The sequence below is a fragment of the Sorex araneus genome, chromosome 2, assembly GCF_027595985.1.
Source record: "Sorex araneus isolate mSorAra2 chromosome 2, mSorAra2.pri, whole genome shotgun sequence".
Lineage (NCBI taxonomy): Eukaryota > Metazoa > Chordata > Mammalia > Eulipotyphla > Soricidae > Sorex > Sorex araneus.
Window position 1 is genome coordinate 346190948 of NC_073303.1, and position 24306 is coordinate 346215253.

Sequence of the window (24306 nt, forward strand, 5' to 3'; positions counted from 1 at the left end):
AGGAGCATGTGTATTCTCCAGTCCATGCACTATCCCTGCAGTCCTTGGATTATTTTTTTAAGTATGATTAGAAATCCCAAACCTAAGATTTCAAGTTGGCAAAGATTAACACTGCAGCATTGTTCTGCTGTACACTTTAAAATTGTGTGTGGCCAGACTGATAATATAGCAGGTGGGATGTTTGCCTTGCACACGGCCGACCCAGGTTCTATCCCTGGCACCACATGTCGTACCCCCTGAGCTTGCCTGGAGTGATCCCTGAGCATAGAGTCAGGAGTAAGCCCTGAGCATAAAACGGGGTGTGGCCAGAAACCAGTAAAAAAATGAAATTGTGTTCCTGCAGAGATGCATGTAACCCCTGACCACTGTTGGGTGTGGTGACCTGAAAAAAAAAGTTGTGTTCTTGAGTGGGTAAAGTAGGATGCTATGATGCTTAAACCACTACAGCTGTTAACTTTTGCTTGGAAGTTTCCGCCTGGTCTTTTTGTTTCTTCGTACCGTACCTGGCAATGCTCAGGGGTTACTCCTGGCTCAGTGCATGGGGATTGGTGCTGGTGATGGAATCCAGGATCCCTGCGTACAAAGCTTTTGCACTACAATCTGTTGAGCTGTCTCTTCCGGGACAATCTACCTAATCTTTATAGGATTTAGATGAAATAGACTTAAGCTGGAACTTTTAGTCCTGGTTAAAAAATTAAACAAGCAAAAACAACCCACCCAACTCCCAAAACGGCTCCCTCTTTATTTACCTCATCCTTCTCAATTTCTGGCCATGACAGTTCTGTGTATGCCGAAATTGATGCTGAAGAAGAAAGAGCAAGGTGCAGTTTCAATTCTCCCTTCAGACTCTTCCCCAGGATAATAGAGTGGATGGCCGGAGAAAGTACCAAGATTAAGGCATTTGCCTTGCACCTTGGATATGTGCATACATAACCTAACTCACCCCCTCATGCCCTTAGTATTGCAGGGTCACGCCTGAGCACAGAGCCAGGAATAGATGCCACAACTGGGTGTGACTCAAAAACCAAAAAAGTTTTAAGAGAATAGAGAGGACCTGCAGAGAGCAGTTTAGATGCATGCTTCATATCTGGTCAAACCTGGTTTAATCCCTGGCGACATGTGATCCCCTGAGCACTACCTGCTCCCCTGAGCACTGCCAGATGTGGCCCCAAAACAAACCAAAAAAATACTGTATTGATTAATCCGAATTTACTTTTCTTCTTCTTTTTTTTTTTTTTGGTGTACCAAAATTCTTTTTTAACTTTTCTTCTAATTGTAGACATTTGTGTTTCAAAATGTTGCTCATTTGGGCAGTGGGTAGCTGGTAAGGTGTTTGCCTTGCACATGGCCTACCCAGATCTGAACCCTGCCATCCCATATGGTCCCCTGAGATCACCAGTAGTAATTCCTGAGTAACTCCTAAGCTTGGCTGGGTGTGGTCCCTCCTGCTCCCTAACCCCAAATGTTGCTATTATAAGGATTACTACAGTGACTGTTTTTGCCATTCCAGTCTTTTTATGTTTTTATCTTATTTCTTATGGACATGCTTATCACCTAAAGAAATTTTTATTTTTTAGATGGCATTCTGCAGCAGCCAATGAGATTATTGTCTGCCTCAATGGATAAAACCATGATTCTCTGGGCTCCAGACGAAGAGTCGGGTGTTTGGCTAGAACAGGTGAAAATTTGGAAATTTTTTTTTTTAATTTGGAAATTTAAGAAACAGAAAATTTGGTTTCACATCTAAATATTTTAATCCCAATTTTATATTCCTAGAGCTGAAATATTTTACTTTTTTGGGTATGTTTAGTAAGTGAAAATTTAATACCTAGACGGTTTCTGTTGTTAAAAAAGCGGCTGTTAAGAATTGCTTTTTTTTTTGGCATAGGTTCGAGTAGGTGAAGTAGGTGGAAATACTCTGGGATTTTATGATTGCCAGTTCAATGAAGATGGCTCCATGATCATTGCTCATGCTTTTCATGGAGCTTTACATCTTTGGAAACAGAATGCAGTTAACCTGGTAAGACAAGCCCTTATATTTTATTTTTCGGTCTTTGGATCACTTCCAGTGGTGCTCAGGGATCACATCTGGCAGTACTGGGGGACCGTAGATGCAGGGTCAGGATCGAACCAGAGTTGGCCACTTACAAGGCAAATGTCATTCCTGCTGTACTGTCTCTTCAGTCTCCAAAAAGGCCCTTTTAAATAAAATATTTCTTCTTTGTTATTAGGGCCACATCCAGTGGTACTTGGGGCCTACTCCTAACTCTGTGCTTAAGGATCACTCCTGGCAGGCTTGGGGGACCATATGTGTACTGGGAATCAAACCCCTATTGGCCACATGTGAGGCAAGGGTCTTGCCCTCTGTACTATCTCTCTAGCACCTTAAATAAAACATTTCTGATCAAACTGGTAGTGCTGTTTTACTCAAATATAGTAGATGTTTCTAAGTTTAAGTTACATCACTTTTTGTGCACATTATACTGTAATTATACAAGGTAGAAACTCATGCTTTTCTAAGAATAGAATTCACTTGTCTGGCATTGTTGAGATATTAAAAGTTGCACAGAGATCAATTTTCTATATGAATAAAATTTTGTTGTTGCTGTTTTTGACAATACCTGGTGTTGCTCAGGGGTTACTCCTGGCTCTGTACCCAGGAATTAGTCTAGGTGGTACTCAGGGGACCATGTGGGATACAAGGGATCAAACCTCGGTCAGCCGTGTATAAGGCAAATGCCTTATCTGCTCTACTTATTGCTTCGACCCCTCAGTTACATAAATATTACACTTTCCCTTTAAACCTTGTAAGTTTTTTTTTTTTCTTTTTGGGTCACACCTGGCAATGCACAGGGGTTACTCCTGGCTCTGCACTCAGGAATTCCTCCTGGCGGTGCTCAGGGGACCATATGGGATGCTGGGAATCGAACCCGGGTTGGCCTTGAGCAAGGCAAATGCCCTACCCACAGTGCTATCGCTCCAGCCCCAAACCTTGTAAGTTTTTGTTGAAAGTAACCTAAAACATATAATTCAACTTTTAAAAGCTAGCATAAATTGATAATCCACTTTTAATTTGATTTTTCTACTGTTGTTGTTATGACCACATCTGGTGGTACTTTGGCCACTCCCAGTGGTGCTGTTGCCATGTGGGACTGGTAACAAACCCAGTGCCATGCCCCTGCCATATGTGTCCGCTACCACTTGAGCTGCATCCCTGCCCCAGGTGCTGATGAGAGGGCATTAGGAGCATCTGTTATTTTGTAATGAAAAATATTGCCTTACTTGGGTACTTTTTTGGTGTGGGGAGATTGGACCACATCTTGACTCTGTGTTCAGAGATTATTTATGGTGTGTTCAGCACACCATATGCAGTTCCAGGAATCAAACTGGGGTCAGCTTCATGAAAGGAAAGCATCTTAACCTCTATAATCTCTCTCTCGTTCCTCTCAGTGGTTGTTAGTATCGTCGTGCTAAATGGCGCCTCAAAAAATGGATGCCATTTTTTATTTTTCTTACAGTACTTGGTTTCTTCTCAAAGAGGAAAGGTCTTCCTTGGTCATGTAGATACCTTTTGAGTAGTATTCTGTTTCTTTTACTCAGTTGCTTCAGATCATCTGTTTCTTTGTTTGGGGGATGTGAGATACTAAAAATAGACTAGCTAAGGAAACAGTCCCTAAACTGAGAAGACTGGGGCTGGTGGTAGTATGTGTGTCTATGGCTCTTACTCCTGGCTCTGCGCTCAGGGATCACTCCTGGCACTGCTCAGGGGACCACATGGGTATACTAGACTTCAAACCCCACTCAGCCGTGTACAAGGCAAGTGCCTTGCCTGCTATACTATGCTCTTGGGTGTGATTTTAAAAATCAAACCAACCCTACACTTTGGGACCATTACAGTGGAAAACTCATAAGTCAAAGTGCTGCCCTTTGTTCAGAACTTTTTTTAAATGTCTTTTTGTGCTAACCTTGGGATCACTTTTTATATCCCAGGGTAAATTAATAACATTCCTTTGTTAATAATTTTCAATAAGTTAAAAACTATTGGCCAGAAAATAATACAGTTTATTTTAACCACTTAACCACACTTAGCAGCCTTGGTTTTGAATTTTTTTTTTTCTTTTTGGGTCACACCCGGTGATGCTCAGGGGTCACTCCTGGCTCTGCACTCAGGAATTATCCGTGGCGGTGCTCAGCGGACCATATGGGATGCTGGGAATCAAACCCCGGGTTGGCCTGCTGTGCTATTGCTCCAGCCCCTGAATTTCTTTTTTTAAGCTATTTGTTTTTCTAATTTGACTTTCTTTTAAAGGTGAAAAAAATTTTTTTTTGTTGCTTTTTTTGGGTTTTTGCTCAGGGTTTACTCCTGGCTCTACACTGAGGGATCACTCTTGGTGTGACTCAGGACCATATGAGGTGCTGGACATTGAACCTGGTTGTTTCTGAAAGCAAGAGCCTTACACACTGTGTTATTTCTCCAGTCCTAATGATGAAGTTTTGCTAATACTTACAGTTGTTTAAAAAGACACTTTGTTGGGTTTGAGCGCTAGCACAGCTGGTAGGGTGTTTGCCTCGCACACAGCCAACCCGGGTTCGATTTCCAGCATCCTGTATGGTCCCCTGAGCACCGTCAGGAATAATTTCTGAGTGCAGAGCCTGTGCATCACCGGGTGTGACCCAAAAAAGAAAAAAAAAAGACGCTTTGTGGGCCAGACATATGACATTTTCCCATTTCATTGTCAGTACAGAATATGCAGAGTATATTTGCCTGATTGCTGGTGAAGACTCCCTTAGTGGGGGGTGAATGAGCTCGGGCTTATAAGGCATCTTTCCTGTATCCCTGCAGCTGCCTCTGAAAGCTTTCTGGGAGCTGGAGGGATTGTACAGAGAATAATACATACATGCCTTGCATGCAGCTGACCCCAGTTGAATCCTTGGCACCATATGTTTCACCAAGCATTGCTGGGTACAACCCTGAGGCCCTCCAGTATGGTCATTGTGTTCCAGGTAATCCTAGCACTGCAGCATATTCTCAGGCCTTTGCGTTGAACTTCTGGCCTGATTGGCCAAGGACTTGGCTTTAGCTCCCAGGCTTCCTAAGAACCCTCAGCTTGGGAGGTCAAATAAAAAAGAGAGGCTGGAGCGATAGCACAGAGGGTAGGGCGTTTGCCTTGCACTCGGCCAACCTGGTTTCAATTTCCAGCATCCCATATGGTCCCCTGTAGCACCGCCAGGGGTAATTCCTGAGTGCAGAGCCAAGAGTGACCCCTGAGCATCGCCAGATGTGACCCAAAGAGCAAAAAAAGAAAGAAAGAAAAAGAAAGCAAGAAAGCAAGAAAGAAAGAAAGAAAGAAAGAAAGAAAGAAAGAAAGAAAGAAAGAAAGAAAGAAAGAAAGAAAGAAAGAAAGAAAGAAAGAAAGAAAAGAAAGAAGGAAGGAAGATCTTCGGGTATCTCTCAGAATCTTTTTTTTTTTTTTTTCTTTTTGGGTCACACCTGGCGATGCACAGGGGTTACTCCTGGCTCTGCACTCAGGAATTACCCCTGGCCGTGCTCAGGGGACCATATGGGATGCTGGGATTTGAACCCAGGTCGGCCGCGTGCAAGGCAAACGCCCTACCCGCTGTGCTATCTCTCCAGCCCCATCTCTCAGAATCTTGTAACTCATTGAATAATTTTTTGTTTTGTTTTGGTATTGGGGATTGAAGCTAGGGTCTTATACATGGGAAGTAGGAACTCAGACCTGAGAGACATCCCCTAACAAATAAATACAGCATATATGATACCATGTACCTTGTATATACTTATCATTCTTTGTGGTTTCCAAATTGAAAAATCATTTATTTTTTTACCTTGACCATATGAGCTTGGTCTGAACCTTTTCTTAAGGTTATTTGGGGTACAGTAAAGTTAAATGTCTTTAATAAAGTTAAAGTTCTCGGAGGCATTTGGTAAGTGATAGATGGAGGTGAATTACAGTTACTGTTTTAAAGGATGTGACTATTGAATGCATAAGTTCTAATATGCTTGATTCTCTTTTTTTTTTAATTTTTATTAATTTATTAATTTACACGGTAAATTATTTTCGTAATCTTTTTTTTTTTAATTTATTTTATTGAATCACCAAGTGGAAAGTTACAAAGTTCTCAGGCTTATATCTCAGTTACACAATGCTCAAACACCCATCCCTTAACCAGTGCCCATATTCCACCACCAATAAAAATAAAAACAAAAGCAAAAACAAAACAGACAAACAAACAAAAGAAAAAAAAAGACAGTAAACATCCCACCCCTCATCCCCCAACCCACCCCGTAGGTGAGTGATAATTTCACTTCCTTTTCACTTTACCTTGATTACATTCCAGATTTCAACACATAACTCACTATTGTTGTTAGAGTTTCAAAACGGACTCACTATTTTTGTTGGAATTTATCCCCTAAGAATACAGCTCTATTAATAGGGAAATATTTGATAGTAAGTTTTCCATTGATGAGAATGAAGAGATAAAATGTCTACTGCGGCCGCGCGGTTTACAATTTCTATATTATAGTAATTAAGTCTGCGAAGATTTAAGTTTGAAAATGAATCATTTCTCTTCCTGGAACAGCAGTAGCCAAAGTTAGTTCACAGTCTCCATACATGGGTGCAAGCACTTGCTGGAACCCCAATTCCTAAAGCTGTCTCTGGTTCCCGCTTGTTCCACATCCACCGGCTCTGCAGGGGCATGGGCGCCTGGGCCGAAAACCCGGCCGGCCAGAGCCGAGCACGGGCCCCGACTGGGGCTGGCCCTGTATCCCGCGGCTGTTTTAAGTTCAAAGCACACATTTTTTTTTTTTTCCGTGCCAAAGTTCATACCTTCTCAACGGACCCCCAAAATGTCGGACACCACGCCTTCTCCCGGAGGGGAGAGAGACCAAGAAGGAAGGTTATTTCCTCCGTTAGCCGGCGTGGGGCAAAAGCTTAGTTCACAGTCTCCATACATGGGTGCATATGCTTGATTCTCTTAATAATTCTCTTTATAAATGGGTTCTCTTATTTTAAGATCTGGTCTTGGATACTTAGCTTATTACTGTGCTTGGGTCCTTTAATCTTTCCCATTATCTGATTGGACAGCTGGGGGCATTATCAGACTTTCTTTTGAGTGATGATGGTCATTGATTATTTTGATGTGTTATGGACACTTTCATTGCAGAGAGAGTGGACTCCAGAGATTGTCATTTCAGGACACTTTGATGGTGTCCAAGATCTAATATGGGATCCAGAAGGAGAATTTATCATCACTGTTGGTACTGACCAAACTACGCGACTTTTTGCTCCATGGAAAAGGAGAGACCAGTCACAGGTAAAATGTCTTTCTGTTTAACTGAAATAGGTAAAAGGGGAAAAAAAATCCTTGAGCACATGAAAATTAAGAGCACCATTGTTAGCACCATTTTTTTTTTCTTTTTGGGTCACACCTGGCGATGCACAGGAGTTATTCCTGGCTTTGCACTCAGGAATTACTCCTGGAGGTGCTCAGGAGACCATATCGGATGCTGGGAATCGAACCCAAGTTGACCGAGTGCAAGGCAAACGCCCTGCCTGCTGTGCTATCGCTCCAGTCCCATTGTTAGCACCATTGTTAGCTCTTAGGAAAATGCTAATTGAAGCTGTCAGAATAATTGTGTTTTTAATCTAAAATAGAAATAGAATAATACTGTGAATAGTATAGCAGTTGTTGGTAAGGGTGCAGAGCAGCTATACCTTTTTATTATTATTATTATTGTATGGACCGTATATCCACTTTGAAAAACAGTTCTGCATTTTCTCAGAAAGCTTAGATCATACATACTCTAAAATTCTAAGAATTAGGATGTAATTAAATACCTCAGTTTAGATGAAGGGTTGTGTTTTATAATTTTAGGCTTAATCCATAAGAAGCACTGTCAAGGGGTTGAAGCAAAAGTACAGCAGATAGGGCGCTTGTCTTGCATAAGGCCACTGAGGGATCAGTCCCTGGCATCCCATTGCATATGGTCCCTTGGACACTAGTAGGAGTGATCCTGAGTGCAGAGCCAGGAGTAAACTGTGAGCACTGCCAGGTGTGCCCCTGCTCATCCACACCCACCCGAAAAAGAAGTACTATCAAATATGGAGTAAAGCTAATTTTTAATTTCATAGTGTTATATATCATTGTAGTTGAGAGGATTTCTTTTTGGAAAAACTTATGTCTTGGTCCTGACCTCAAAAAAATGCACTAAGATTTTATTATACTACTATTGCAAAGCTATTAAATTGCTGTATGGTAGAGTCAGTCTACTCAGCTTTATTATTTTTTATTTGTTTTTGGTTGAGGGTCATATTTGGCTTTACTCAGGGCTTACTCTTGGCTCTGTGCTCAGGAATTTCTCTTGGCAGGGCTCAGGGGACCATATGTGGTACTGGAGATTGAACCCAGGTCACCTGTGTGCAAGGCAAGTGCCTTATTTGCTGCACTATCTCTATGACTCCCTCAGCTTTAATTTTTGACAAATTTTCAGTCCCTGAGACCTAATAAAGTTTGCTATCTTAATAAAACATGGTAGATGACATTAATGTTGGAAAGATAAATAACCAATTTAAAAATATGGCAAAGGACTTAGAGTAATTTTCTTTGACTCTTCATGATCTTTTGCTGAAAATACCGAAAAACTATTTAAGCAACACACAGTTTCTTTTTGAAAGGCATGTCAGGAAAATGAAAAAACAAGTCACAAACTGAATTTAAAAGAACTTAAAAGAACTCAATATCCAGAATATTTTCAGAACTCAAGACAAACACAATAAAAGTGGACAAAATATTTAAGTAAATACTTCTTAAAGGAGGATATATGGAGGCCAGAGAAATAGTACATGGATTAAAGCACTTGCCTTGCACATTGATGATCCCAGTTTGATCTCAGACACTACTTATGGTCCCTTAAGCACTACCAGGAGTGACCCATGAGCACCCCTGAACTTAGTCCCTCACTTAGATACCCACCACCAACAAAAAAGGTATATAGCTAGCAAAAGAAGAAAGGAAAAGATTCTTTGGGCTGGAGACAAAGTACAGGCACTAAGGTGCTTGCCTTGTATATTACTGACCCTGATTGGATTCCTGTCACTGAGCACACTAAGGGTCACTCTTGAGCACTGTCGGGTGTGACACAACCCTCCCATTTCTAACTCTGTGCAGAAAGCAACAGAGATTCTCCAGACCATCAGTCATTGGGGGAATGCAAATTAAGGGTGCAATGTGACACCATTACCAACCTGTTAGAATAATTGTAGTTAGACTGCTATATCAAGTGAGTGTGTGCATTACTGGAATTCTCACACTGCTGGTATGATTTCAAAACAGTGCAACTGCCTTGGAAAATAATTTGGCAGTCTCTAAAAGATTGTGTATACTGGACCTTTTTAGTCTTTTAACACTCCAAAGCAAAGCAAAAACTGGAGAGCTAACTTATAGGGCTGGAGCTCATGTTTTGCATACAGAGAGCGTGGGTTTGATCCGTGGTACTGCATGGCCCTCCAAGCACTGCTAGGAGTAGCCCCCAACTCTGTTGGATATAGCCCCCCCCAAAAAATGATTCTTAATATACTGGACCCAAGGATAATTCAGTGGTAGAGCCCAACTGCCATATAGGCTTGAGAACATAAGATCCCTTAAACAACCATATAATCATTCCAGATGTGATCCTGGTGGCACAAGTGTGTAATCTCCACATCACATAATCAAGTGTCTGCTACCCCTCAGTCATCACAGCAACAAAGGGAAGCGAAGGGAGATAATTTTCACATTGATATCTGCAACTCACCCAGCCATTCTTCTCATAGGTAGTAATTTACTTGAGACATAGAAACGCGCGCGCGCGCACACACACAGACACACACAGACTTGTATACTGATATTCATAACTGCTTACTTCAGTGAGAGCCAGAAGCCATAAGCAACTCAAACATCAGTCAGTGGGTGATTGTATATTGTATATCCATTCAAAGGAATAATACATGAATTCAGCTTGTTGTACTTCTGTTGTTGTTTATCCATTCAAGGGAATAAGACACGAATGTGGCTGCAGCCTTGACAGGGTTCGAATCCTCACATTGCATCTGCTCTGCTGAGCACCACCAGGAACGCCCCTGAGTACAGCCAGTGCATGCCCCCACCCTTGAAAAAAAATTCCAAGGATTAATATTGTTCATAAAAAGACTTGAATGCAGCATATGTGAATCTGCCTTGTAGTTGTAATTCCATAACATAATTTGTGTCCAGTAGTTTTGCTTGTTGAAAAGAATTTGGTTTTTGAAATTAGGTCATTTTTATTTGTGCTGTTTTAATACCTAGGTGACATGGCATGAAATTGCAAGACCTCAGATACATGGATATGATCTGAAATGTTTGGCAATGATTAATCGATTTCAGTTCGTATCTGGAGCAGATGAGAAGGTTCTTCGTGTGTTTTCTGCACCTCGAAATTTTGTGGAAAATTTTTGTGCCATTACTAACCAGTCATTGAGTCATGTGCTTTGTGATGTGAGTATCTTTCTAAACACTTTAATAAGTTGTTTCATTTTAAATTTTTTAATGTTTGACAAGTCTATAGAGTATATGGATATAAAGGAAGTCAGACCATTTATCCTCAGCTTGGCACACTTGTGTGCACTTTGATGTATGGTAATTTAACATTAAAATGAAAGCTTTTTTAAGAAACATGTTGTGTAGTAGGTGGGGTTAGAGAGTACTTAGCATGCCATGGTTCTAGAATGGTAATATGGGCAGAACGTCACATAAGGTAGCCTTTAAGCTGCTTCCAAGCATTTCTGAGCATCTGGAAGGGGGAGGGGCACCCCTGCAATGCTCAGAGCTTACTCTTGGTTCTTTGCTTAGGAATCACTCCTGATTGTACTTGGGGGACAATGTGTGGTACCCTGGTCAGCTCTGTGCAAGGCAAACACCCTACCCATGTACTGTTGCTACATTGAGCACGTTTTTTTTTTTTTTTAACTTTTTGGGTCACACCCGGCGATGCACAGGGGTTACTCCTGGCTCTGCACTCAGGAATTCCCCCTGGCGGTGCTCAGGGGACCATATGGGATGCTGGGAATCGAACCCGGGTCGGCCGCGTGCAAGGCAAACACCCTACCCACTGTGCTATTACTCCAGCCCCACATTGAGCACATTTTTATTTCTTTTTTATTTGTGTGTGTGTGTGTGTGCGCGCACGTGCTTTCTTGGGTCACAGTGATGCTTGGGTTTATGCCTGACTCTCTGCTCAGGAATTATTTCTGGCAGGGCTTGAGTGGATGGTATAAGATGCCAGTATTGAACCTGGGTTGGCCTCTAAAAGGCAAATTCTCTACCCATATTACTATTGCTGTGGCCCCAAGCACTTTTTTTTTTTGTTTTGTTTTCGGGTCATACCAAGCGCACAGGGGTTGCTTCTGGCTCTACAATCAGGAATTACTCCTGGCGGTGCTGGGGGACCACATGGGATGCTGGGAATCGAACCCGGGTCGGCCTCGTGCAAGGCAAACGCCCTACCCTCTGTGCTATCATACCAGCCCCCCCCCAGCACAATTTTATAGTGCCTGAGATAACAGGTAACTTTCAACATTTGTAGTTTTTTGTTTTTGGCTGCTCAGATCTTACTCCTGGCTCTGTACTCAGGGATCATCTTGGCAGTAGTCAGGCTCAGGGGACCATTTAGGTACTGGGGATAGAACCTGGGTTAGCCACATGCAAGGCAAGCACCCTATCCACTGCACTGTTTCTCCAGCCTCAGCATTTAGAATATTATGTCGTATCTTTTTTTCTCCGTTTTTTGTTTGGGGGCTACACCTGGTAGTAGTCAGGAGTTACTCCTGACTATGAACTCAGGAATAATGACTGGCAGTGCTCCAGGGTACCATATGGGATGCTGGGGATCAAACTCTGCTAGGCCCCATGCAAGACCTGCACCCTACCTGCTGTCCAGACTCTCCAGCCACAATGTCATACTTTTTATTCCAGCAAGATGGTGATCTTCCAGAAGGAGCAACTGTCCCTGCTTTGGGTTTATCAAATAAAGCTGTATTTCAAGGTAAGGCTTTAGTCTCCAAATTATTGAACTCACAGTGGTACCTAACATCTAGTTATGTGCACATTTGCGTAATGTTACAATATTTATTAAAATAATTGCTATAGTATTACAATTATAAAATAATTGTCATAATAATGTTACAATAATTGTTACAGTTGTTACTTTAAAATTATTATATGCATCTATTTTCTTCATCAATTATTTTATTATAACTACTATATAAATGCAGTTTTTGCCAAACTTGTGTCATGAAATTATACAACTACAGAAACTAATGTTGGTGACCTGAGAAGTCTTAGTTGAAAGTTTGGAAAACTGGGGTCGGAGATACAGTACAGTGGGTAAGGCATGTGCTGTGCACACAGCTGACCCAGATTCAATAACCAGCATCCCACATGTTCTCTGGAGCCTTCCAGTAGTGATTTCTGAGCACAGAGCCAGGAGTAAGCCTTGAGCATCGCCAGGTGTGACATCTCACCACAACCTCCACCCCTCCACCCCCCCCCCCCCCCCCCCCCCGCCACACACACACAAACAAGTCTGGAAAACAGGCTTGCTCTTCAACCCCATGTTCCCCCCTTGAACAAACACATATGTATCCCACTTGCTTGTTCTGCCTGCTTGTTTTTTCTACTCTGGAGAAGCCAATGTTCTCTCTTGAACACATACTTCCTCTCATTCTCTCCTATCACATTTTATTTAGCTTTTTGGGTCACACCCAGCGGTGCTCAGGGGTTACTCCTGGCTCTGCACTCAGGAATTACTCCTGGCAGTGCTCCGGGGACCATATGGGATGCTGAGAATTGAACCTGGGTCTTTTTGGAATTAGCTCATGCTTTAGAGAGCACTTTGGGGATGCGAGATCTTTGAGCCACATGACATTGTTCAGGAGCTATCCCTGACTCTCTTAAAGGTGACCCTGGATGTGCTCAGGGGATGAAATTTGGTGCTGGGATCAGCTGCAGGGCAAGAGTTTTACCTGCCCTCTTTCTCTGGCCCCATAGGAAGCACATTTAGAAAATACTTGATTTGGGGGCCGGAGCGATAGCACAGCGGGTAGGGCGTTTGCCTTGCACGAGGCCGACCCGGGTTCGATCCCCGGCATCCCATATGGTCCCCCAAGTACCGCCAGGAGTAATTCCTGAGTGCAAAGCCAGGAGTAACCCCTGAGCATCGCTGGGTGTGACCCAAAAAGCAAAAAAAAAATAAAAAAATAAATAAAAAAAAAAGAAAATACTTGATTTGTGGAAATAAGGTTGATTTTGGAATCTTGTGACTTGTGCTTTGTATTACACTATTTTCTTCTAATTGGTGGCTCTATTGCTGGATATGCTTAGCAGACATTGACGCTTACATTCATGTTATTGATGGGTTCCTTTTAAACTAGGAGATATAGCTTCTCAGCATTCTGATGAAGAGGAGCTGCTAACCCGTACTGGTTTTGATTATCACCAGGTGGCCTTTCAACCTTCCATACTTACTGGTAAGAAATGACAAAATGTAAGATGATACCTGTTTTCTCTCAACTAAATAAATGCTATAGAGTTTATTTTCTTAAAAATAGGAAAAAAACCAGTTGTAATATTATATGTTTATTGTAGAACCTCCCACAGAGGATCATCTTCTGCAGAATACTCTGTGGCCTGAAGTTCAGAAACTGTGAGTCATACCCAGATCCTGGGCTTCACTTTTAAGCTAAAAAGGCATAGCATCTATTTTTTATCCACTCTCTAAACAGAATTAAGATTTTTAATTTTAACTGGCTTTTTCTTCAGTATTTCCCCATCAAAGCTTCCCTTTGATCTATGCTTATTATGCTGGTTGGCTGGCATTGAAAATTAATCTAATTGAACTGTAATACTTCCCAAAAGTGCACTTTTAAAAGTTGTAGTCTCTTTTTTCCCAAAAAATCTTTGCCTAGACTGAAATGTAGTTTCTTAAAAAAACTTACTACAGATTACTAAGGGGTAGATACTGTCCTTTTCACATTTTAAGATTTTGCGGTTTAAGGTGGTTAGCTATATTTAATTTGTTAATTTTTATTTCCTCTTTTTAAATTTTAGATATGGCCATGGTTATGAAATATTTTGTGTTACTTGTAATAGTTCAAAGACTCTGCTTGCCTCAGCTTGTAAGGTAGGAAATTTTATTTTTACTCATTTGGTCTTAGGTTATTAAGTGATCAGACTCTGTAAATTGGTAGTGATTTAGGCCAGTGATCTCCAGCCACTGGTCTACAGCCTAGTGTTGGTCTATGACTGTGAAAAGGTTGAAAACCACTGGTTAATCACCTGGGTTATAACTGTTGGTCCATGGGTGGTATGTAGGCAGATGTTGGCCCCCAGGTATTAAACGTTGAAGACCTTGATTAAGAATGCACAGCAGGATGGGGCCGGAGCGATAGCACAGCGGGTAGGGCGTTTGCCTTGCACGCGGCCGACCCGGGTTCGATCCCCGGCATCCCATATGGTCCCCCAAGCACTGCTAGGAGTAATTCCTGAGTGCAAAGCCAGGAGTAACCCCTGAGCATCGCTGGGTGTGACCCAAAAAGCAAAAAAAAAAAAACAAAACAAAAAAAAAAGAATGCACAGCAGGAAAGGATACTGGTAATCCCTGCTTTTTCTGGGTCTTGTTTTCTTAATCTCTTTTTCCTTTTGACTCTTTAAAATCTTTTATTTATTTATTTTTTTGCTTTTTGGGTGTCACCTGGCGATGCACAGGGGTTACTCCTGGCTTTGCACTCAGGAGTTAATCCTGGCGGTGCTCAGGGGACCATATGGGATACTGGGGATCAAACCCGGTTCAGCCGCCTGCAAGGCAAACACCCTACCCGCGTGCAAGGCAAACACCCTACCCGCTGTGTTATCACTCCAGCCCCGGCTCTTTAAAATCTTGCAGTTGCGGCGCATATGCTGCCTGAGCCCATGTGCTGCTTGTGCCCATGTGGCCGAGTACATGTGTCACCTGCATCTCCCCTCTTGAGATGTGTACTTTCATGCTTTCATGTCAAGTGCTAGGATGTGTCTCTCCACCCTTGGAGAAGCCCTCGTTCTCTATTGAGCGTGTTACTCTTACTATTCTCTCCCACTTATCCCATCCTCCTTCCCTTAAAAACCTCTAAATAAAATCTGTTTACTTCAGAAAAAAAAAATCTTGCAATTGCTTTGCTGTGGTTTGGGTTTTATTTTTTCTTTTGTGGGGTGTGTGTGTGTTTGTGTATGTGGCCCTCTGATGTGGAGAGAGAGAGAGAGTGAGAGAGAGAGAGAGAGTGTGTCTTATGGATTGATCCCAGGTTCTTGAACATGTGAGAGACATGCCTTCTGCCTTTGAGCTATATCCCAGCCCTGTGATTGCATTTTAATTCTGTTATGTTGGTAACATGTTGATGTTAAGTAGTTTGGGTCACATTCCCTACTCTCAGTTTACTGAAATTTTATTTCAAACTTTATGCTTAGTATGTGAGAGATGTTTAGATGTTTACATGTGTAGTTTTCTTTCTGGATAATGGTCTTGCCTGGTTTTTGCATCATGGTAATGCTAGCCTAAAGATATATTGTCTTTTCCTTCATTTTTTGGAAATGAAAATTTAGAATTTCCATTTGGAATTTGGAAATTTGTATAGAGTTATTGTTATTTCTTCTTTAAATATTTTAATTTCCTAGTGAAGTCAATTAATTGACTCCAGCATTTCCTTTGTGAAAGGTTTTTTAACTATAAATGTAATTTCTTTGATTGATACAAGGTTATTTATATTACCCAGTTTTTCTTGAGTGCAAGTAGGTAGTTTTTATTTTTTCAGTAAATTTTCTTTTACCTGAGTTATCAAATTTGTTGACATGAATTTATTGTAATATTCCCTATCTTTCAATATCTGAAAACTCCTGTGATGTTACCTTTCTGATTTCTATGATTGTCAATTTATATATATCTTCTCTTTCGTATTTTTTGCTTTTTTAGTTAAAAAGATTTGGTAGAAGAACATTCTGGGAATTAATCAGAAATTTAATGATTTTATTGATTTTTAAAAGAGCCAAAGAACTATTTTTGTTTGTTTGTTTGTTTTGGGTGACACCCAACAGTACTCAGGGATCACTTTAGGGGGCCCATATGAGGTGCCGGGGATTAAACCTGGGGATTGACCTCATGCATGGCAAGCACCGCTCTACTGTCTCGCCAACCCCTAAATAGCCACCTTAATAGATCCATTTGTTGTTACAGTTCTTTGCATTAAATCTTTTTTCTACCTTTTTGGTTTTGTTTTGCTGTGGGGCCACACCTCGCAATGCTTAGGGGTAACTCCTGATCCTGTGCTCAAGAATTACTTCTGTGCGTGGGGGACCATATGAGATGCCAGGGATCAAACCCAGGTCTGCCACATGCAAGGCAAGTGCCCTATCTGCTGTACTATCTCTCTGGCCCCTGACATTTTTTTTAATGCAGTTCTGTTGGCCATGAATTTTTTTTTCAGCTTTTGTGCTTTTTTTTTTTTCTTTTTGGGTCACACCTGGCGATGCACAGGGGTTACTCCTGGCTTTGCACTCAGGAATTACCCCTGGCCGTGCTCAGGGGACCATATGGGATGCTGGGATTCGAACCTGGGTCGGCCGCGTGCAAGGCAAACGCCCTACCCGCTGTGCTATCTCTCCAGCTTTTTTCAGCTTTTGCCTGTCTGAAAAAAATGATCAATTTTCCTTCATTTTTAGATAATATTTTTGGTGGGTAGATGTTGCTTTTCTTTTTTGTTTGTCTATGTATTTATTTTTAACTAAAATATCAGATTCAGTCCACATTAGTTCCACTTTTTTAATTTATTGAAATAAAACAGATTTTATTTAGAAGGTTTTTAAAGGTTTTGGGGTGGGGGAAGAGAGAGAGAGAGAGAGAGAAAGAGAATGCGGACTTCTCCAAGGATGGAGAAAGCCCCTACACATATCCCAGCATTAGACATAAAAGCATGAAAGTACACATCTCAAGAGGGGAGATGTGGGCGACACATATGCTCAGGCACCACATGTGCTCGGCCACATGGGTGCAGTTCCACTTTTATTTAGCATTAAAAGTAACTTTTTTTCCCCCATACTATATACTTTATTTCCTCTCTCAAGCACTAGTGTTCTTTGTCAGCAGTTATCTAATATTTTGAAATGCTACTGTTTTATTTATTTCGTCTGAGTTTTTTCACATTAGAGTAAATCTGATTCCTGTTATACTGTTTTAATCAAAATTGGAGTTCTCTATACTGTTAATTACACAGTTAATATACAGAAGTATTCTTTATATGTGTTTGGTTTTTTTGGTTACACCAGTAGTGCTTGGGGGAGAATGAATTGCCCAAGATTAGACCCAAGCTTCTGCATTCAAAGCATATACTTAGTCCATTGGGCTCTCTCTTTAGTCCTACAAATGTATACTTGTAAAATATTGAAATATGATTACAGTATCAGTCTCTGATGATTCATATTTTCTATTTTGCTCCTCCTTGCAAAAATTATGTAGCTGTAGTATTTACCTCATAAGAATTAGTTTTTGCATTCACAAAGGCATAAAATAAACCCATAGAAACAATATGATATTTTTAAAAGCTTCCCCCTCTCCCCCAAGTTAATTTTCAATTAAATTGTTCTGCCATTTTCTCTCTGCCCTGCAGGCAGCTAAGAAAGAACATGCAGCAATCATTCTTTGGAACACAACATCTTGGAAACAGGTGCAGAGTTTAATTTTCCACAGTTTGACTGTTACACAGATGGCATTCTCTCCTAATGACAAGTTCTTCCTGGCCGTTTCCAGAGATCGAACCTGGTCACTTTGGAAAAGGCAAGACACAGTCTCACCAGGTAGACCTGCTTTTCTCTTTTAAAATGGTCCATTTAAGAGGCTGGAGCGATAGCACAGCAAGTAGGGCATTTGCTTTGTACGCAGCTGACCCGGGTTCAATTCCCAGCATCCCATATTGTTTCCTGAGCACTGCCAGCAGTGATTTCTGAGTGTAGAGCCTGGAGTAACCCCTGAGCATCGCCGGGTGTGACCCAAAAAGCAAACGCAAAAAAAAAAAAAAGAATAAAATGGTCCATTTGAAAGCTCCCATGGTTCCTAGGGAACCCTGCAGTGTTGGAAATCAAACTCAGGGACCTATATGTGCTAGGCAAGTCTGCTCTGTCACTTAGGTGTCTCCTCAATCCGGGTAAAGCAGTAAAGCAACTTTGGGAGTTTTGTTTTGTTTGGGGGGGTCACACCCAGTGATGCTCAGGGCTTCCTCCTGGCTCCCTACTCAGGCATCACTCCTATTGGTGCTCAGGGACCATACATCATCAAGGATAGAACTGGGGTTGACTGCATGTAAGATAAGCACCTTAACAGCTGTCCTCTCTGTCTGGCCCTACTGTTTTGTTTGTTGGTTTTTGAGCCACACTCCACAGTGCTCAGGGCTTTCTCCTGGCTCTGTGCTTAGGAATCACACTTGGCAAGCTCAAGGGTGCCAGGGATCTAACTCTGGTTGGACGTATACAAGCAAGTGCCCTTCCCTCTGTACTGTCTCTCCTGTTCTCCTACAACTACTTTTCATTGGAAAGATTCTTTGTGAGTATTGAACAGTTAAGGTGTGTTTGTGTTGTTAAATTGAGTTTGATATTGAGTTATTTCTAGTCCCTTAATTTCTTGTATTTTACACACTTTCAGCAACTATGGCACATTTTGAATAATATGTGTTAAATAGACTTTTTCTTTTTTTCTTTCTTTATTTTATTTTACTTTTTTTTCTTTAATTAATAGTGATTTCCTGGGGCTATAGTGATGGTACAGTGAATAGAGCATTTGCCTTGCATGCAGCCATCCCGGGTTTAATTCCTGGCACCCCATAGGATCTTTTGAGCCCCTCTAGGAGAGAGTTTTGAGAACAGAGCCAGATTTAAACTCTGAGACTGCTGGGTGTGGCTCAAAAATTAAAAAGTAAAAAGCAACAGTCATTTCCTAATATATAACCTTTTAAAATTAAGCAATGCTGACAACATACATTAATTTGTTAATATCTTTGTGGATTATAGATTAGTGTAGATTTCTCTTTCCTCCTTAGAAATAGTTACTACATTTTCGACATAGTCCACGTTAGGAGCTACTCCTAGCAGTGTTCAGGGGACCATATCTGATAGGACTGAACCAGGATTGGCTGCTTTTTTAAGGCCAGTGCCTTAACCTCTGTACACACTCTCCAGTGCACAAGAAAAGGACTTGGACGTTTTTCTTTTTTTTTTTTTTTAAGACATATTAATCCTTTTTTTTTATAACCTAATATATGCAATGGGCAACTTAAAGGTTAAATTGCTTCAGACTACTTATGTAGGCATCAAACTGTAGAGTATCTAATTAGGGGCTGGAGTGATAGCACAGCAGGTAGGGCATTTGCCTTGCACGCGGACGACCCACGTTCGATTCCCAGCATCCCATATGGTCCCCTGAGCATTGCCAGGGGTACTTCTGAGTGCAGAGCCAGGAGTTGCCCCTGTGCATTGCTGGGTATGACCCAAAAAAGAAAAAAAAAAGTATCTAGTTAGTGTAAAAATATCCCTTATTAGAAAAGTCACTGTATGCCTTCTGGTGTGGAATGAACTGCCTACCCTGAGTCTGATGCACAGCTCAGCATGTAGAGGGGCCAGGTGATAGTGCAGCAGGTAGGGAGTTTGCCTTGCACATGACCGACCGGGTTGGGCTCTTGGCACTCCATTTTGTTTCCTGAGCACCGCTGGGTATGGCCCCCAAACAAAAAAGTACAAAGAAAATTCAGCACGTGTAGATTACTAGATCTATGTTTGTAGTATTTTCAGAAGACTTTCTAATAGGTAAACACCAGTTTTCTTTGTGAGTGTGGTGTATATTGTTTCTTTCAGACCCAGTTTTCAGTCTCTTTGCCTTCACCAACAAAGTCACTGCAGTGCACAGTAGAATAATTTGGTCTTGTGATTGGACTCCTGACAGCAAGTATTTCTTCACTGGGAGTCGGGACAAAAAGGTAATTTTTCAAAGCTTAAGATCATATTTTTATAGATATGCTGTATAAAAGAGCACAGTACCATGACTTTCTAAAATAACCTTTAAAATCAGTTCATGCATTATTTTACTCTTTTTTCCACATGCAAGCAAAAAAGGTCTTCTCTGATTAATTCCATAAATTCAGTTTTTTATGGAGTAATAAATGCATATGGCCCCCAGAGAAGAAAAGGAATAAGAGAAATGGGTAACAAATCAGAAATTAGGGGAATAGGAGAGGATGGGAGAGTAATGAGGGTAAAAGCAGTTTCTTTGTCTTTTCTTAATCTTATAATTCATAAGATTCCGTTATAGAAAATGTTTTTTTCTATAATGGATGATGGATGTACTGGATGATTATGACCTTTTCATTCAGTGATACGTGTGTGTGTGTGTGTGTGTGTGTGTCTGTCTGTCTGTCTGTGTCTGTCTGTCTGTCTGTCTGTGTGTTCGTTCCAAGCTTGGAAAAAATCAAAAGTTAGCTAGTAATAGCGTCTTGATTGTGCCCCCTGTCCTTGCTGTTCATTTTGCCTTTTTTGTTTCTTTTTGTACTCTTTAAGATGTCCTTTTCTGCAGTTCCTGTAGATCAGAGTCATGTGCCACTTCGGGGAGAGGCGGGTGACGTTGGAGTATCTCTTTCCTCCTCTTGCTTCCTCTAGGTGTGGCCATGGTCCACACTGCCATAGTAGAGGCCCACGTGGACATGCTGTCACTCTGTGACATCTTGAGACACCAGCTTTGGTAACTCTTTCAAACCTTCATTTTGGTTCCTCTTCTTCCTGGCCCGTATTTGCCAGCACTGCTCTAGCTGCTGAAGAAGCAGGACTGCTTTTGTCTTTGCAGTCTAGCTGCAGTCTTGGGTACATCTGGAAAGAAACAGACAAAAGTTCTCTTCACTGATGTGAATGTATTGGAAACATTTCCTTTTTTTTTCCCCCAAGTTTGTGGTTCACCCCATCAGTGCTCAGAGCTTACTCCTGGGTCTGCATTCAGGGTTCACTCCTGGTGGGGGTTGGGGGACCGTATACATGAACAGGGGTCGAACCTGGGGAGGCCACAGGCAAGACAAGCACCCTCTCTGCTGTACTAGTGTTCCAGCCATACAGACACATTTCTTTTCTTTTGCCACGTCCAGTGGCGCTCAGGGCTTACTTCAGCCTCTGCACTCAGGAATTATTCCTGGTGATGGGTGGGAGACCATATGGGACATCAGGGATTGGTTTTGTGCAAGGCAAACACCCTACCAGCTGTGCTATTGCTCCCGCCCCCAGAGACACATTTTTTGCCTAGTGGGCTAACCCTCCTCTCCAAAATCATGCTTTGGTTCTGTGTAAGTTTCCAGTAAAAAACAAACAAAAAAAGGTGGGTCCGAACAGGCTGGACATGTAGGACTCAAGCATTTAGTGGCTGAGAGCCGCCTGCTAAGGAACTGCACGATGAGTGAAGGACAGGCAACGGATGGAGGAATGGGAACCGGGCCCTGGGCTGGTTGGCAGTCAGTTTATTTCTTTCTCCTTCCCAGCATCGTCCAATCTCTCCCTTTACCATGCAGTCGTAGTCGTCATTTTGGCCGTAGTACCAGTCATCAGAGTTGCATTATCTTAGTTTCCTCAGACCTCAAAGTCTCCAAAGTCTCAGTTCTCCTCATTTTCAACGTCTCATCATTGACCTTCTCGTCCTCAATATCTAGTCCTCAGGTCTAGTTTTCAATATCTAGTCTTCAGCGTCTAGTCTTCATCTCCCTCTCAGCATCTCCTTCCCACAGTCCAGTCTACCTCCTACAAGTCTTTCTCTGCCAGCCTACAAGTCTCTCTGCCAGCCACAAGACTTCTGCTAGCCTAGTGCCCATAGGGTGGGGATAAAAGATGGGGTTGAACATTATCATAACAACAAAGAGAGATAAAGGCCACTCCTTCAGGAGATTAACTCAAGGACAAAATCTCATCTAAGGAGATTACTCAAGATTACTAGGAGATCCACCCAAGGGCAGGATTTCATCTGGGTGTATTGCTGTCTTCTTTCCTCAGCTAGTAATGCATTTAAATAGTTATGGTAAATTTACTTCTTGTAATATTTCTAGCAATATCATTTTATATGAGCACAGTAAGAGATATATTAAACTTAAAGTTTGGCTCTTCCTGGGGACATCTCACTACATATTCCAGACCACAGTCCTCAGGCCAAGTTAATCTTTCCTAACCCCAGCAGGGTCCTTATTCAGTTACCTCTCTTTGGGTCATGACAGAATTTGTCCATGACCACCGTGCTCTTATAGTTAAGTATTATGGCACTTGGCCTGGCCCATTTTGATGCCAGGGTAGCTCACGGCTTGCCCTGGGCCCATCAGACCCTACTCTTGGAGTGGTAGAAACTAGGGCAACTGAAGGTTAAGTCAAATAAATATGGATGCCCAGGAGTAAACATTATTTATTTATTTATTTATTTAACTTTTTGGGTCACACCCGGCAATGCATAGGGGTCACTCCTGGCTCTGCACTCAGGAATCACCTCTGGTGGTAGTCAGGGGACCATATGGGATTCTGGAAATTGAACCCAGGTTGGCCGCATGCAAGGCAAACGCCCTACCTGCTGTGCTATCGCTCCAGCCCCAGGAGTAAGCATTATTTTGGAGTCAGTTAACTCCCTGTTACATAGTATAGCATCAACTATCTTCCTGCATCTATTAAAAAAAGGACTTTGTTAAATAAACCATACAAATGACATAAAGGAAAGAGAAAAGCAATTACTATTAGTGCCTGATATTAGTGCACACCTCAGTTGCACTGTTGTGGGAGTGGCTCAACAAACCTTAAGCTCCCTGTGGGAGCAGCAAGGACAACCAGTGTTTTCCAACCGTTCTGCATTTCTCAGTTGTCTTTTTTTTTTTTTTAAGTTTGTTCACCCTTTCTTTTGGCTACTCAGTCCTTTCAGGCCTGAGCTTCTGAGCTTCCAGGGCAACCTCTTTTTGTTTTGGGGCCACATCTGGCAGTGCTCAGGGATCACTCCTACTTATGCTTAGGATACCATGTATGTTGCCGGGGATCAAGCCTAGTCTGGCTATGTGTGAGTCAAGTGCCTTACTCACTGTACTCTCTGGCTCCACAGTCTCGTTTTCTAATGAAGGGCATCATTAGGGTTAGGTCGTCTGGACAGATGGGTGGTAGAAAGAGCCTTGAATGTGATTATTTGCCATCTTTGAGGGTGGTAACTTCATGGGGACGTGCCTGAACTCCTCAACAAGGACCATTAACTCGGAGGATTGGAACTGCTGAATGGGAATTGGTAGACATCCTTTTATTCTGTGTGGGAACGCCTGTCTTTGGGCCAGCACTTTTAGGTTGTTGAGCTCTCTAATACCTGTGGTGGGGTGTGGCTCTATGCGGCTCTCTGTGGGGTTGGAAATGCTCTGTAATCCTAAAACATTTGCAAATGGAATTGTGTCTTTCTTGTTAAATTTTTTTCTGCATAACTTATGCCTTTGAAACTGTGATGCATTTCTAGAAACTTTACCATAAAAGACTTCTAAAGTTTTGTCTCTGTTAGGTGGTGGCTTGGGGTCCATGTGACCCTAACGATGACTCCGTGGAGCACAACATCGGACCCTGCTCTTCTGTCCTGGACGTGGGTGGGGCTGTGACGGCTGTCAGTGTGTGCCCAGTGCTGAGCCCTGCTCAACGGTCAGTCTACTGGGCCTGGGTTTTTGTTTTTTCTCTTCTTGGTTTTTGGGCCACACCTAGAGGTACTCAGGGCTTACTCCTGCTCTGTGCTCAGGGATTAATCCTGGTGGGGCTGGGGGATTCTCCTGTGGTGTCAGGGATCCGACCGACCCCATTTAGCCATGTGCAAGGCAAGCACCCTACCTGCTATACTATCTCTGGCCCCCAAATATTTCATAATATTCTTCTCATACAGTGCTTTGAGTTGGGGCCTGGCCTGAGATGGCTCAAAGGGCGGGTGCACATGCTGGTGTGCAGAGGCTCTCAGTCCACTGCCCGGCACTGCGTGCTCACTCCAGGGCACTGAGCCCACTGCCCAGCAGGGCAGGATCCCTCTGGTTCTGTCAGGTCAGAGCAGCACTAGGTCAGGTATCAGTGGTAGTGGCCTGGAGGACCCCCTTGAGCTCTGCTTGGGAGTCTCCACTGTCCCCCAAAGAGAAAAATTTGAAATTGATAGATGTTCAGTGGTGAAGCAGAGTTGGGAGTGTG

At 42.2% G+C, this 24306-nt stretch overlaps 1 protein-coding gene across 1 annotated transcript in view; it reads left to right on the forward strand.

Moving 5' to 3' along the window:
* ELP2 (elongator acetyltransferase complex subunit 2) overlaps nt 1-24306 on the forward strand; it is a 56466-nt gene that overhangs the window by 28911 nt on the left and 3249 nt on the right. Inside the window, exons 10-20 of the mRNA XM_004606079.2 lie at nt 1578-1678; nt 1889-2020; nt 7189-7338; nt 10348-10536; nt 12013-12082; nt 13470-13565; nt 13684-13741; nt 14146-14218; nt 17730-17916; nt 19963-20084; nt 23645-23778. Of these exons, the coding sequence (XP_004606136.2) occupies nt 1578-1678; nt 1889-2020; nt 7189-7338; nt 10348-10536; nt 12013-12082; nt 13470-13565; nt 13684-13741; nt 14146-14218; nt 17730-17916; nt 19963-20084; nt 23645-23778 (1312 nt within the window). The remainder of the gene's footprint in view (nt 1-1577; nt 1679-1888; nt 2021-7188; nt 7339-10347; nt 10537-12012; nt 12083-13469; nt 13566-13683; nt 13742-14145; nt 14219-17729; nt 17917-19962; nt 20085-23644; nt 23779-24306) is intronic.